This window comes from Myripristis murdjan, chromosome 10 (genome assembly GCF_902150065.1).
Source record: "Myripristis murdjan chromosome 10, fMyrMur1.1, whole genome shotgun sequence".
Lineage (NCBI taxonomy): Eukaryota > Metazoa > Chordata > Actinopteri > Holocentriformes > Holocentridae > Myripristis > Myripristis murdjan.
The window spans coordinates 22,020,824-22,034,232 of NC_043989.1; the positions used below are offsets into that span (position 1 = coordinate 22,020,824).

The following is a 13,409-nucleotide window of genomic DNA, read 5'->3' on the forward strand; positions in this document are numbered from 1 at the left end:
CAATCAACTCTAACCATAATGAATTCATTTACAGATACAAATATATGATGAAAAGACAAATGTAAAATCTACTTTAGTAGTTTTGTGCACGTAAATCCTCATATTGTTCTGACCCTACATCTGTTGAACATCACATATCCATCAATAAACTTTCCAAAGAGGCACCCCGGTGGCTCATCTGGAGGAACGTGGACCATGCATCAAGGCTAAATCCAAGACCAGGTGGAAGCAGGGATGTCAACCCTGGCCAGTACAGCTCCCATGCACACCACAGCAAGCACCGTCCCTTTCCAAGTGACAGATCATTACAGCGCTGATGGCTGACAGATGGTGATGAATTGGTGCTGGTTATGGTGCTGTGTCGTTTTGGAAGCAGTCTGTTGCACAAACTGCTTTATCACTTTTTCTCCATGATGTAGCAATCCAGACAGCACTGGGTACTGACAGATTCTCCTCCCCCAACTGCTCCAGCTCGCCAGAGAGGGACAGCCTAATACCGTGGGGATGATCCCTGAGGTTATTCCTTGATGCACAAACAGATGTTTGGAGCAAATCAATCACAATTCATCATAGACATCGAATAATATCCAACATATGGCTACGTCCTCAAGTCAAGCAATCTGCAAAAGCCAATTACTAGAACTAAAAGAGGACTGGAGTTCTAAGTATCTCATGGAACAATTCAATAGAACTGAAGATTTAGGGATATGATGGTCTTTTGTTATCAAATAAGAAGCCTGTTACTGTTGAGGCAGTTCATTTGTTCATTAAGCAATGCTGGCACCTAGTGGTGCAAATTTGCACAGACCCGACTGCATTTCCAATGCCACACACTGTATGAATCTTGTTTCAGCCCTGCTTTGAAAGGGTTAAATACTACTGTTTATGGCTCATTGTCCTTTCCGATTTGGGGGGTGTACTTGGAGGTCAATTTCTGTTGATTAAACACTGCCATACACCTCCAGTGGGCTACATCTTTAAATATATATAACAATGCTATCTCAGAAATCCCATGAAAAATCACATCACATGATGGAAAAACACACCAGCTCTTGAGTTGTCACCTTTTTTTAAATGAATGATTGTTTAATTATGCACTGATGATTGTGTCTGAGAAACAACCACTTCTCCCTCCACTTTGGAACTGTACAATATATTCAAAGCAGCTTTTCAAGTGAAGTGGCACATCAAACGACAAGCCTGGCATTTCCATAAAAGGTATAAATTTTATGGAATGGAGAATCTATAAGGAGCATTTTGAACTACAGTAGAAGAGTATGGCAGCTAAACAGGGTTTCAGAGTGCTGTGAGCCTACACTCAAATAAGAGCGAGAGAGAAAGAACAAGAGGAAAACTGAAAGACAAAGAGAGACTTAAAGTTTTCTGAGAAGGTGTGATGTATTCAAAAATCGATGTGTTAACAATGGGTGCCCCTGTTTCACAAGGACATGGTGAATACTGTGACACAATATTTTACTTAATGACAACATTTTACTAATTATGTAATACTTTTCATGAGTACAATATGCATGTTTTCCTTTCATCTTTTCCAGTGGGCAGCTCCTGTAAAAAGGGAATGATACGATAATTACAGTGTCTAACTAAGCAAAAAGAGAACAATCTGTCTTTTGCTTATACCAACCATACACAAGATTTAATGTAACTGCCCTTTAGCTTTAAAACTGATTAATTCATAGCTTGGAGAGGACAGAGGGGATGGCTGAAAGCTGGAGTGTCACTTGGGTAAAGAAGACATCTCCAGTGAGAGATATTTCACTGAATTTGGCTCACAACACCTCCAGAAGGCTCAACAGTAAATTACTGTGTCCCAGAACTACCTATCACACACTCTCAGCCCTGATATGACCTACATGAGACTGGCACTCCACTTACAGTGCAATCTTAGGCTTACACGCACGCACCTCTCAGCATCTCACCCAATAATTTACATCGGCATTATCAGCCTCTACAACAATAGGTAACGGAACAACTGTGCCTCCCAGCTACAATTTTCAGGAAAGGATTTCATACCACCAATCAGACTAATTGGACAGCTGACCTTTCTGGCTTGAAATGTCTCACTCAGCAGTTAGGAGACCACATTGTATCAACAGTTAAAGCTAAAGGAATAGTTGATCCTGCTGATTTGGATGCACGGAGGAAAACAAAATCATAACTGTCAGTTTTAGTTGTGTTTAAGACCTCAGTACCATTGCTAAACCTGTTAGTTAAACAGATTACTGTGAAGTTTTAATATGGCAGATTACATATATCTATCTATAGCACAGACACGTGTGTGTCCATATGTATTTATGTGTGTGTGTGTGTGTGTGTGTGTGTACACATTAAAATACAATATGGCCAAATATGTGTGCACTCCTTGTCATTTCAAGACAGCCCTTAACTCCAGCAAATTTGTACCTTGTCTGATGAAAGTAGAAAACCGACATGAAATTCATAACTAGAAACGCATCTGCATGAGAAAAGGTGCCAGCTGGCTGAAAGCAACAGTAGAGTGAGCTTGTTTCTGTTTGAAGGGTTGTAATTAGGTAAAGTGAAATTCATTTGAGGACAAATACCCCAAACAACCTTTCAGCTTCACTTCATTTCGACCACCAGATGTCATTGTTCAACTCTTTGTATAAATAAGAATATAATGTTTTGTAAAGTATAGAGACTATTAAAAACTCAAAACTCAAATAGGAGTCGGAAATGTTGAAAGGTGGCATGGATATTAAGACTTCGACTTTTGGACAAAAAAGCGGAGAAAAGACAGTAGTGGGAGCAACGTGCTTCGCGCAGCGCGTCGTTTCAAGAGTTGTCTTCAAACTACATATTTATTAACTACAAGTCCCATAAAAAGCAGATAAAGTACATCCGCCCGGTCTGGTGATTATCTTCAGCTGCGGTCCAATTATCGTGTAGGATTATATGATTGACGTGAAATGGGAACCAGCCAAAATGTGCCGTTGGTTCCTATGCGGTTTCCAGGAAGTGAACATCACAATCCCATCCTAACCACCTCCCCATGTGAGAGCCTCGTCGCACCACGCGTTGCGTGTGAGAAGAGAAACCGGTGTCGAGAAGGCAACGTCATTCCTCCGACCACCGACTCGGCGAACTCGGCAGACATAAGCGCAAGAGACAGAGAGCGGAGCGGTGTTGTCCGAGGCAGGTACCGTACCGGCACTACTTACACACATACACTGAAATTGACGTCTAAAAGGCTGACAAGTAGTGTTTCTATGGTTTCCAGGGTAACTAGGGGAAAGTAGGTCGTCTTCAAGCGCCGTTAGATAATGAATAGGGTGGACACTAGGGCCTGGAAAGCGGCATAGGCCTGTTTTTTCCGCGCACTTTACTCACACAGACAGCCGGGGTACAGTCTTTCCCTCACGGTCAGTCCCGCTACCAGCACTGGTCAGGTGCCTCACGGACACCGCACCACTGGTTTGGAGAGGTAGCAAGCTAGTTATGTGACACATTTTGTCAGCCGATTTGGATTAAGGACACTTAGAGTCAGAGTTGTTGCCGGTCGCTTTGCCGCTTATGTTTTTGCCCGTCTTTTACCACGTCTTTTCAGGTGCTGAAGCGATTACAGCAGAAAGATGGCGGACGACCCCAGCGCGGCGGACAGGAACGTGGAGATATGGAAAATCAAAAAGCTGATCAAAAGTTTGGAAGCTGCTCGTGGGTAAGTCATCGATCAGAGCGGCTGTGTATCGATCCCCGTGGACAGTCTGGTTGCTTGAATGTTTATGGTTTGAGGAGATGGGGTGTGTGTGTATGTGTGTGTGCCTGTGCGGACCGCCGCAACAGCTGGAGATCGGATAAGTGGGGCCGAATTTGGGAGTGGTAGCCTAGCTTAGCTAACTTAGCTCTCTGTAGCTCTCGGTGCTACCTTGCTAATGCAGTTAACTACTGTCGCATTGAATCTCCTGTAACGTTTTTCGCTGTCTTGATTTGGCAGAGGGTGTTTTTACACGGATCCAGGTTGACATGTTCTCAGTGACATTGCGGACAATGTTGCTGGATGTAGCTTTGACAAACGGGTATATGGCAGCAAGAAGCTAACGGGGCTGGCTAGCTAACAGACGTCATCTCTGGATACAGGCCGCGATGGCTTTCTTTGACAAGAAAGCACGTTGATGATAATGGCAGGCCGGGTAGCTTACAGTTAGTTGGGCTCCCACATGCTCTGCCAGACATATTTCAGTACATATTATGAAGCTAGCTTGGTATTTTCAGACGAATCTTATGCTGTAAATATTAATTTCTCATTACAGCAAGCGTGTTTAGCTCATGATAGTCGACCAACTTACAGGAAGGCTTCGCTTGCTACAGAGTGGTCAGTTGGATACTATTCAAAATCTTTTGTTTGCAGGTTAGTTAGGGGTATTGTGGCCTGCGGCCTCCCGGCATTATCAAATACGACATATGAAATGTGGGTGTTAGCAGCGTTAGCCAGCCGCTTGTCCTGCGACAGCTTGCCATGGAGTATTGCGCAGAATTTCCTGTCGTGTGCTCTGCCGCCTGCCATGTCACACACGGTTGACCATTTGCCCCATATTCAACAAGCTGCCGCTACCTGTTTGTGTGCCCCGTCAGCGTGTATGCTCAGCCTTTTGACAGGTAGAGAATACAAAGACAATGTGGAGTGGTGGGACTTAAGCTCAGTCCTTGGTGTCAAGGACAGAGATTGTGTGTGTGTGTGTGTGTGTGTGTGTGTGTGTGTAATTTAAAGCCCACCCTCTTTCTCTCTCTCTCTCTCACCCTTCAGGTCATGTCAAGGTAATGTTGTAAAAGGGAAGGTTGTGTGTTGTTTGTCAGGCGAGAGGGAATAATGAGTGGGAATAAGATGAAGGTGAGACAGTTGATGGCTTAAATGTGTGAGGCCATGAAGTTCAAGAGTAATTATGACATGGATTTGAGGAACTGTTGTAGTGACATATTCAGTTTTGGTCATATGGTAAAAGGTTTATAGGGTGTCATTTGATACCACATCCCACAGTTAGTTACAGTAACTGCTTAATGTGCAATTGTGTGTATGTGTTGGCATGAGTGCACCTGTTTGGAAGGTTTGTCAGAATGTATATGCAGTAATAACCAACTTTCACTCCCGCTGTCTGTCTCCATAGTAACGGCACCAGTATGATCTCACTGATCATCCCTCCCAAGGACCAGATATCCAGAGTGGCCAAGATGTTGGCTGATGAGTTTGGCACCGCCTCTAACATTAAGAGTCGAGTCAACAGGCTCTCTGTGCTTGGTGCCATCACCTCTGTACAGCAAAGACTAAAACTTTACAACAAAGGTATGGATTATGATGTGTGGTTCTTAGACACCCAATAAGCTTGGTTTCAGGTCCAGTTGCTCAGAATTCATACCTAAATACATAACAGGCTGCATCTCATTCCTGTTACTTCAAACAATTATTACTAGATTTGTACATTTGAACAAGTTTTCCGCCAAGTTAAGACTGATAGAGAAATTATATTAATTTGATTGCCAACCTCAGTATCGTTCGATTGCAGTTATTAGTTAAGTATCGTCATACTTAGTTAAGTAAGTATGACATTTGTCTATCAGATGTGTATTTGCCTGTTTGGAGAGAAGACTGATGCGTTTTGTTTTTTTTTTTTTGTTGTTTTTTTATTTACTTTTTACATTTTACTATCTTTGGAGGATGTTATCAGTGTGACACTGCTGATCACAACTGAGACTGCAACATCTGTAATGGAATATTTCTGTTTTACTCAAATGGAGTATACCGGTTTGTAGCCAGCTAAACATATTTTAATCTGGTTAGGATGTGTTTGAACAGTCTGATAAGTTTTGATCCGCAGCCTAATATTTATATGTTGGTAGGTCTTAATTTATTTATTTTTTTTGGCTTACTGGTTGTTTTATTTAATGATCTTGATTTTGAAATGCTCACACATTTATGAATGTGCATTTGCCTGCCTTGTCTCTATGGAAGTCTTTGTTGTTTTCTTGTATGGAGTATCAGTAGCCCTGAGATGTAGACCATAAAAGTAGTAGAAACTGCTTCTGTTTTCTATAGTGCTGTATCTTTTTTACAGGCTTATTGTATCTTTTAACTGGTGGTGATATGTATGATTGTTAATTGTGAAACTGTAATTACCTGTTTTGGTGATCTATAAAGTGTGTCTGACTTGCAGCCAGTTATAGGCACTAGATTACCCTCAGCTGAGGGCACTGGAGATCTATATATAGGTCATTAGCTTGTAAACACCTGCTGCTCTGATGAAACCTGAATGTTGAAACATTGGTAGTAATGTACTCTTAAGTAAGAAATCTTGACTCTGTGATTCTGAGTAATCTTTCAGGGTGGAAAGGCTTTCTTTATATAGTTATGTATCATGGTGTATTGGCGCAACCAGAGTAACTCTGCTGTAGAAATGTATCTCTTGAGATTTATCTCTTGAGTATGTGCTGTATATCATGTTTAGTTTCCATAACTAATACCTGTTGCCTCTGTCATCAAATGGCCTCTTCCTTTTCTTTCCTGCCAGTGCCACCTAATGGTTTGGTGGTGTACTGTGGCACCATTGTGACCGAGGAAGGCAAGGAGAAGAAAGTCAACATCGACTTTGAGCCTTTCAAGCCAATCAACACCTCCCTGTACCTTTGTGACAACAAGTTCCACACAGAGGTGAGAGCAGTTGCTCTTTGTCTGTTTGCAAATTTATCTGATGGAGAGTGGAGGATTTCATTTTCCATTCTCCCTAATCCATGCTGTGCTTCCCTCTCCTCACCCCTCCTCTCCTTCTCTCACTCTCCCAAACCCAGGCACTGACAGCCCTGCTCTCTGACGACAGCAAGTTTGGCTTTATCGTGATCGACGGTAGCGGGGCCCTGTTTGGAACACTGCAGGGCAACACCAGAGAGGTGCTGCACAAATTCACCGTGGACCTGCCCAAGAAGCACGGTAATGATTCAAAATACACAGATCTGCTGGACACTAAACCCACAACTCTTTCATGTTGAAAAAACTAATGAGCTTTTGTGCTCTAAAAGATGCTGACAGCACCACTCTTTTTCCCTGTTTTTACACATATCAGGGATAATTAGACTGATCAAATGCTGCTTCGTTCTCATAGCGATTCGACACATTTGAACAAGGGAACTCCTGCTAGACCAAAAACTCAAAAGCGTCTTTATTAATTGGCTATTTAATAGTAGAACAACAAACCCTGCCTGACATGTTTTGGCCTGCTGACCTTCATCAGGGCAAAGAATTAGGATAGAGGGTTGGTACTGATATGAATAGGTTCATGGGTTCATGTGTGCATGTGTGTGTACTCTGATAACTGGGTGACTAGTTAGGTTGTTTGCTGCACAAAGAGCAAAAAAAGTGTCTACAGGTAAACCAGTACAAGTAAACTGTGTGATATACAACCTCTTACACAAATGCATATTCAATTCAATATCCAAAAAGTAAACAGATCAATTATGCAAAGAATTAAGGCAAAACTGAAAACTGTTAGTTACATGAGAATCTGTGTACCTAACATCTGAAAGCTGAATCTGATCATGCAAAAGAACGAAGAAAAAAAATTAGATAAGTCGCACACATGATCAATATCAGTCGCATGCTTTGTATTAGTTTGCGGCCCTTAGATTTGTCTGCTAGGGTGCATTTTGGTCATTGCTTGTCTCATCTTTTTTTCAGGCAGAGGAGGACAATCTGCTCTGCGTTTTGCTCGTCTGAGAATGGAGAAGAGACACAACTACGTGAGGAAAGTGGCTGAGACGGCCGTCCAGCTTTTTGTGTCCAACGACAAAGTTAACGTGGCAGGAATGGTCCTGGCTGGCTCTGCCGACTTCAAGACCGAACTCAGCCAATCTGACATGTTTGACCCGGTAAGTGTGTGTGTGTTCCTCTAAAGTGCAATATTTCCAGAAACTGTTGATTGATCAATCTAGCCATCCTCTATTTATGCATGTAAACGTCTTTTCCAAATACAAAAATCCAGAGCGAAGAGAATTTGGAAAAAAACACACTAAAAATAACCCAACAAGGTAATTTATTGAGCTCAACAAACACTAGGAAAGTAGGAAGTTGTATTTAGTTGTGATTTTGCTAATAAAGTATGCTGTGGATTTTTACATTGGTTGATGTTTCAAAGCTAATACAGAAAACGTCTGAAGAGCATAATTTGTCAAAGAGTTTAAAAAAGACATCAGTCAGAAAGCACAGTCTGGTAGCATAGGTCTGATTAGTGCATTTCCTTTGTCACTAAGACAAGATGTGGACCCAAACTACAAAGGGCAAAAGATGAAATGTTATAGATGCCTGTTGTGACAATAATCCAGACAAGCAACATTTTTCCTATATAGATAAATATTTTCAGATGGTGTGTGTATGCGTGCCTTCTGACTTCAAAAAGTCACACTGAATCTCACAATCCCATATATGTTATTAAATAAAATCTATTCAAATCAGGCTTCCTCTATGTTTCTAATACTGTGGATGGAACTACTGGCCCTTATGAAGCCTTATCTGCCTGATCAACTGAGACGCTGGAAGACGGGAACATGAACTGGTTCGCCAGTAATTCCAGCTGGTACCAGAGATGGCAAAGATATCAATTTACCGAGAGAATTTATATTTAGATCTCACAGAATCACTTCTCACGTCTCACAAAACTACACCTAAGCTCAAACTTAGGATAGAATTTAATTTACAGAAAGTAAATTTTGTTGTATATTTTGTTGCTTTGACTGCTGGCTGGCAAAGACTGTGTTTGCAGGACATAAGTATATCACTAGTGCCTCTCTGTGTATCTATCTAACCATCTATCTGTCTATCTATCAGTGTAGTGTGTTTAACCAGTTGTGTTTCTGTGTGTACAGAGGTTACAGGCCAAGGTGCTGAAGTTGGTGGATATCTCCTATGGAGGAGAGAATGGTTTCAATCAGGCTATCGAGCTCTCGGCAGAGGTCCTATCCAACGTCAAGTTCATCCAGGAGAAGAAGCTCATAGGTGGGTGTTTATGTCGACGTGTTGGAACAATTTTTGGAATCCTAACAAGTGTGCGGGGAAACAAAATATCTATCTGCCTGCTGTTGTTGTTTTCTTGTGGTTTTTCTTAAGTCAGAACAGACTAACTGAAGAGTTTTGGTCATTGGGTAAATCAGCCCACATTAACTAGTTTTGCTTGCCTCTTGTTTGGTTTTATTTATTTTATTATCATTATTATTCTTGTTATGATTATTATGATTGTTTTCTTCCTGTCCCTGTCTGGCCCTTTTCCATAGGGCGATACTTTGATGAGATCAGCCAGGACACAGGGAAGTATTGTTTTGGTGTGGAAGACACACTCAAAGCCCTGGAGATGGGAGCGGTGGAGATCCTCATAGTCTATGAGAACTTAGACACCATGCGTTACATTCTACGCGTGCATGGGGCAGAGAGCAACGGTGCTGAGAACGGTACAGACACACACAAAGAGAGCACACTGCATGTCCAACTGCAGAAAAAAACATGAAGCTGCAAAAGCGGTCATGATGCGTTATGAATCTTGGTGTCTCTTTGTTGGCTTTTCAGATGAGAAGACCCTGTATTTAACGCCAGAGCAGGAAAAGGACAAGTCCCACTTCACAGACAAGGAGGTGAGCCAAACATTATCTATGAAGGCACATTGTCGTGTCAGGATTAATTTAACCATGATCTAGATCTATAGCTGTCATGCTGTACCTTCACGACTATGGTTGTGTTTCCAGACGGGGCAGGAACATGAGTTGATTGAGAGCATGCCTCTGCTGGAGTGGTTCGCTAACAACTACAAGAAATTTGGAGCCACGCTGGAGATAGTCACAGACAAGAGCCAGGAGGGGTCCCAGTTCGTCAAGGGCTTTGGTGGCATCGGGGGTGAGCACATTGTTAATTGAGAAAGGGCTTGTGGCACACTGTTTGTGGCAGCAGTGGTGGTTACCGAGTTATATAGTTAAGTCAAACATCAAGTTATGAATAATAAAAGGTAGACACTGGCGAGTGGTTACTTTGTCCCACATATTTGGGCGAATGGCCCTTTAACCACAGGTCCTTCAAGCCTCCGTGATAGCAAGAAATCCACCTTGCTGAAAACACTGTAGGGAGCTATTGCTGAGCCATCAGTCTGATGTCCCTGTGGAAGGTGTGCAGGCACAAAGACTTTCCCTGTGGAGATCGATAAAGTATCACATTACTTATCCTCTCAAAAGCAAAAGAACAACTTTTGCACACCTTAGTCGTCTTAATGAACAGCAGGAACAAAATAAAAATATGTAGCCATAACAGTCATCCTGCAGACTGGGCCTGTTACTTGTAAATATTCTGATTTCTTTTTTTCTTTTTCTTTTTTTTTTTTTGTTGGTTTGTTTTTTAATTTTTTTTTTTTTTTTTTTTTTTTTTGAGGGGTACATTCTTGCTTTATTAGACGGACCCAGTGCAGAGAGAAAGGATGGCATGCAATAAAGGCCAGCCTCAGTAGTACATGGTACACACTCTACACAGTGAGCCACCAGAGCACCTCGAACTTTGATTTTATTCCAAAACAATTTAATTCAACGTCTCAGTCACAGATGTTTGTCAAGCATGGAATGTGAAATGTCACGCTGAGTTCAAAGTCGGGTCAACATGTCACACTAAATGTTTATTTATTTACTTTTATGAATTTTCCAAGTCACAGCAGTGTGCAGGGCTACCTTCATTTGTACATTGCTATATACTTAGATATGGTTTCAAATGTTTGTATTTTCTGAAGTATGTTATTTAACTTGTCAATCAGTCAGTCTCGAAAATTGGAAAATAAGTTCCAGGAGAAATCAAGCACTTTACAAGTCAAAGTATTGAAAATAATATTAACGTGATGAAGATTTCCACAGTTTTCCTGTTGATGTCAGCTAATTGTGAAGTTGCATTTTGTTTCTGACAATGAATCAAAGGGAGACCAAAATGGAGAGTTAGTGGTTGCTAGTCAAGTTCATTTAATGACTTGTACATTTTTCTCCATAACCCAAAAGTTAGCTTCGTCTAATTCAGAGTAGCGCTTTATAACAAGACATTTGAAGATTTCAGGAAGTCTTGCTTTTGTAGACACTAATACTCCCCCCTTCTATCTAAAGGGGATTAGCCTATCCTAGTACAAATTCTTCCTTTAATGTTGCCCTGATTTTACAAAACATGACATAAGCTAACCAGACACCCTGTTCATCTTGTTAATCTGCCATCTTTGTGTTCCTCAGGTATCTTGCGGTACAGGGTGGATTTCCAGGGCATGGAGTACCAAGGAGAGGACGATGAGTTCTTTGATTTGGATGACTACTAGGTAGTCGGGGACTGATACTGGGAGAAAAAAAGTAAAGCAAAGGAATGAATGAAGAAATAAGGAAAGAAAAATGCCACCTCTTTTGCAGCAAGTGAGAGGGGCAGCCGCAATGACCATATATATATATGTATAAGACAGACACACCTTCCAATTTACTGGTTGCATACACAAACATGCACACACATTTCATATGTACACACAAAAAGTAACCTCTCACAGGCTGAAGAGGAGTGAAATTTTCTTTCATCCAGAGAGGGAGAAAGCCCTTCCTGAATAAATCCCTGCCTTAGAGTGCTGGTTCCTTCCCCTAGTTGGATTGGACTCGACTCATTTTTGTTCTTTTTTTCCCCTCCCCTCCATTTTGAATGAACACAACAGCAAGTTCCCAGGGCCCTCGCTGTCCCCACCCCGGACTGAAGAAGAACTTTGGACTCACTCATCGTATATAGAAAATATATTTTCCTTCCCTCATCCTGTCCTCATCCTCTCTCCCTCCTCCCTTATATGCTTTCTATTTTTTTCTTTATTTTTCTTTCTTTTCTTTTTTTGTTTTTGCATTTCATTTTTTACTGGTAACTGCTGCTGTTGTATTTTATGAGAGTGGGGGATTTTTTTTACCTGGGTTTCTGTAGAGAAAGGGGGACAAAGTATTAAATTTGAACTGCTGAAAACCCATTGCTACCTCCTCATCCGCTGTCGTCTCAATCCTGTGTGGAGTCTCTTTCTGGAGAGGCTGATCTTCTGTGCTCTCCAAATGATCATATGAATATGTTGTTATAGTCCTGTGTGAGTTATAATCATGCAAGATCTCGGTTGTTTCATGGGTTTAGACAGATCCCTCACATCATGAAAATTTATGAAACTTGGTTTCATACAATTTTAAACCAAAAAACACACAATTGGTAAAATTATCTGCCAGGTATTTGTTCAGTGTCCCACTAGAAACAAGTTGATCTGTATAGTTAAAATTAAATCCTCAAATTTCTAAGGCTCTGTCTTTCCTAAATTTAGTTGCACTTGGATATGCATCAATGACAGTTAAATGAAATGATAATCCCACTCTTAATCCAAAATTGTAAGTGTGCCAGTATAGATACATTTTCAAATGTGACAGGTCAGTGAGCCCTCTGAGAAATGTGATTTAGTCATTCCCTGCCTCCATTAGGAAGTACACTAAGAGGTACAGTCACTGGTCATCTTCAGTATTTTATTGCAGAGAAACTGGAGAAGATATAAGGACTTCAAGTACTATTCAGTAATGGCCCAATTTACCTCTGAAAAAGTAGCACCTTGATTTGGAATAAAAGCATATGCCAAGGGAAAACTTAGAAGTTTGTTTTGATGAAGCACAGAGTGCTGCAAGCCCTCTCATATAACTTATTCAAATTCAGGAATGGGGCTCCAGAAATTCAAGCAAATACATTGGAGTGAATGATAACCATTTTTACTTTATTCCTTTTATGTTTCATGAGAAAAGGTTCACAAATCTGAACTTAGGCAAAGGATGTCAGTAACTGATGAGCTGTGACTGAGAATCATAAAATATGCTGCTACAGAGTTACGGCATCTGGATTATCGCCCGCTTCATTCGCTTCCATTCATTTCACCCATACACTTTCCAGTTAAGATCTGTCTAAAAAAAAAAACGCAATTAGCCGACAATAGACTAAGAATCAAACCGATTAAAAAAAACAAGATCCTGTTTGGTTATATGTACTGCTAATGCACCCAAAGCGACAGGAACAGTGAATTGCTGGCTTGAATGATGTTTTGTGGAACTGCATCGAAACTGTTCCCTTGAATATCAAGTCACATATCGTAACACCCAGCGTCCTGCAGCATCTCACAGCAAAGCTATGCGGATGATTGATTTTGCCTTGGTGTATTCCTCTTCAGGATAGCAACAGCATCTTCATCCATTTGCCCTTTTGTTTGGGGGAGTCACCGGGGAAGCCTTGGTAGCACGGTGAGCCAATCAATAAAAGGCAAAGCCGTGAAACCACTCCCCCTTTGACAAAATCTACCCAATCAGCGTGTACTTCATTATATGGGCGTCACCATCCCCCACCCACC

General features: G+C 41.3%; 1 protein-coding gene across 3 annotated transcripts; it reads left to right on the forward strand.

Annotated features, from left to right (window-relative positions):
• Positions 1 to 2,981: 2,981 nt before the first annotated feature.
• LOC115366809 (eukaryotic peptide chain release factor subunit 1) lies at positions 2,982 to 12,025 on the forward strand. Of its 3 annotated transcripts, none has more exons than XM_030062446.1 (11): positions 2,982 to 3,175; positions 3,584 to 3,694; positions 5,139 to 5,314; positions 6,537 to 6,676; positions 6,814 to 6,952; positions 7,697 to 7,887; positions 8,881 to 9,010; positions 9,286 to 9,459; positions 9,575 to 9,639; positions 9,751 to 9,898; positions 11,254 to 12,025. In XM_030062446.1, the coding sequence occupies exons 2-11, from the start codon at positions 3,609 to 3,611 to the stop codon at positions 11,334 to 11,336; spliced, it is 1,332 nt and encodes a 443-aa protein (XP_029918306.1). In that variant the 5' UTR covers positions 2,982 to 3,175; positions 3,584 to 3,608; the 3' UTR covers positions 11,337 to 12,025. The 3 variants fall into 3 exon arrangements, with proteins under 3 accessions (XP_029918306.1, XP_029918307.1, XP_029918308.1); XM_030062447.1 differs by having other exon boundaries at positions 2,982 to 3,171; XM_030062448.1 differs by lacking the exon at positions 2,982 to 3,175 and adding an exon at positions 3,312 to 3,460.
• Positions 12,026 to 13,409: the final 1,384 nt, after the last annotated feature.

Coding starts and splice junctions, on each gene's coding strand:
- LOC115366809 (XM_030062446.1), top strand. CDS start 3,609: ATGGCGGACGACCCCAGCGCGGCGGACAGGAACGTGGAGATATGGAAA. Junction 6,953..7,696: donor GGACCTGCCCAAGAAGCACG/GTAATGATTCAA, acceptor TCTTTTTTTCAG/GCAGAGGAGGACAATCTGCT. Junction 9,011..9,285: donor CCAGGAGAAGAAGCTCATAG/GTGGGTGTTTAT, acceptor CCTTTTCCATAG/GGCGATACTTTGATGAGATC.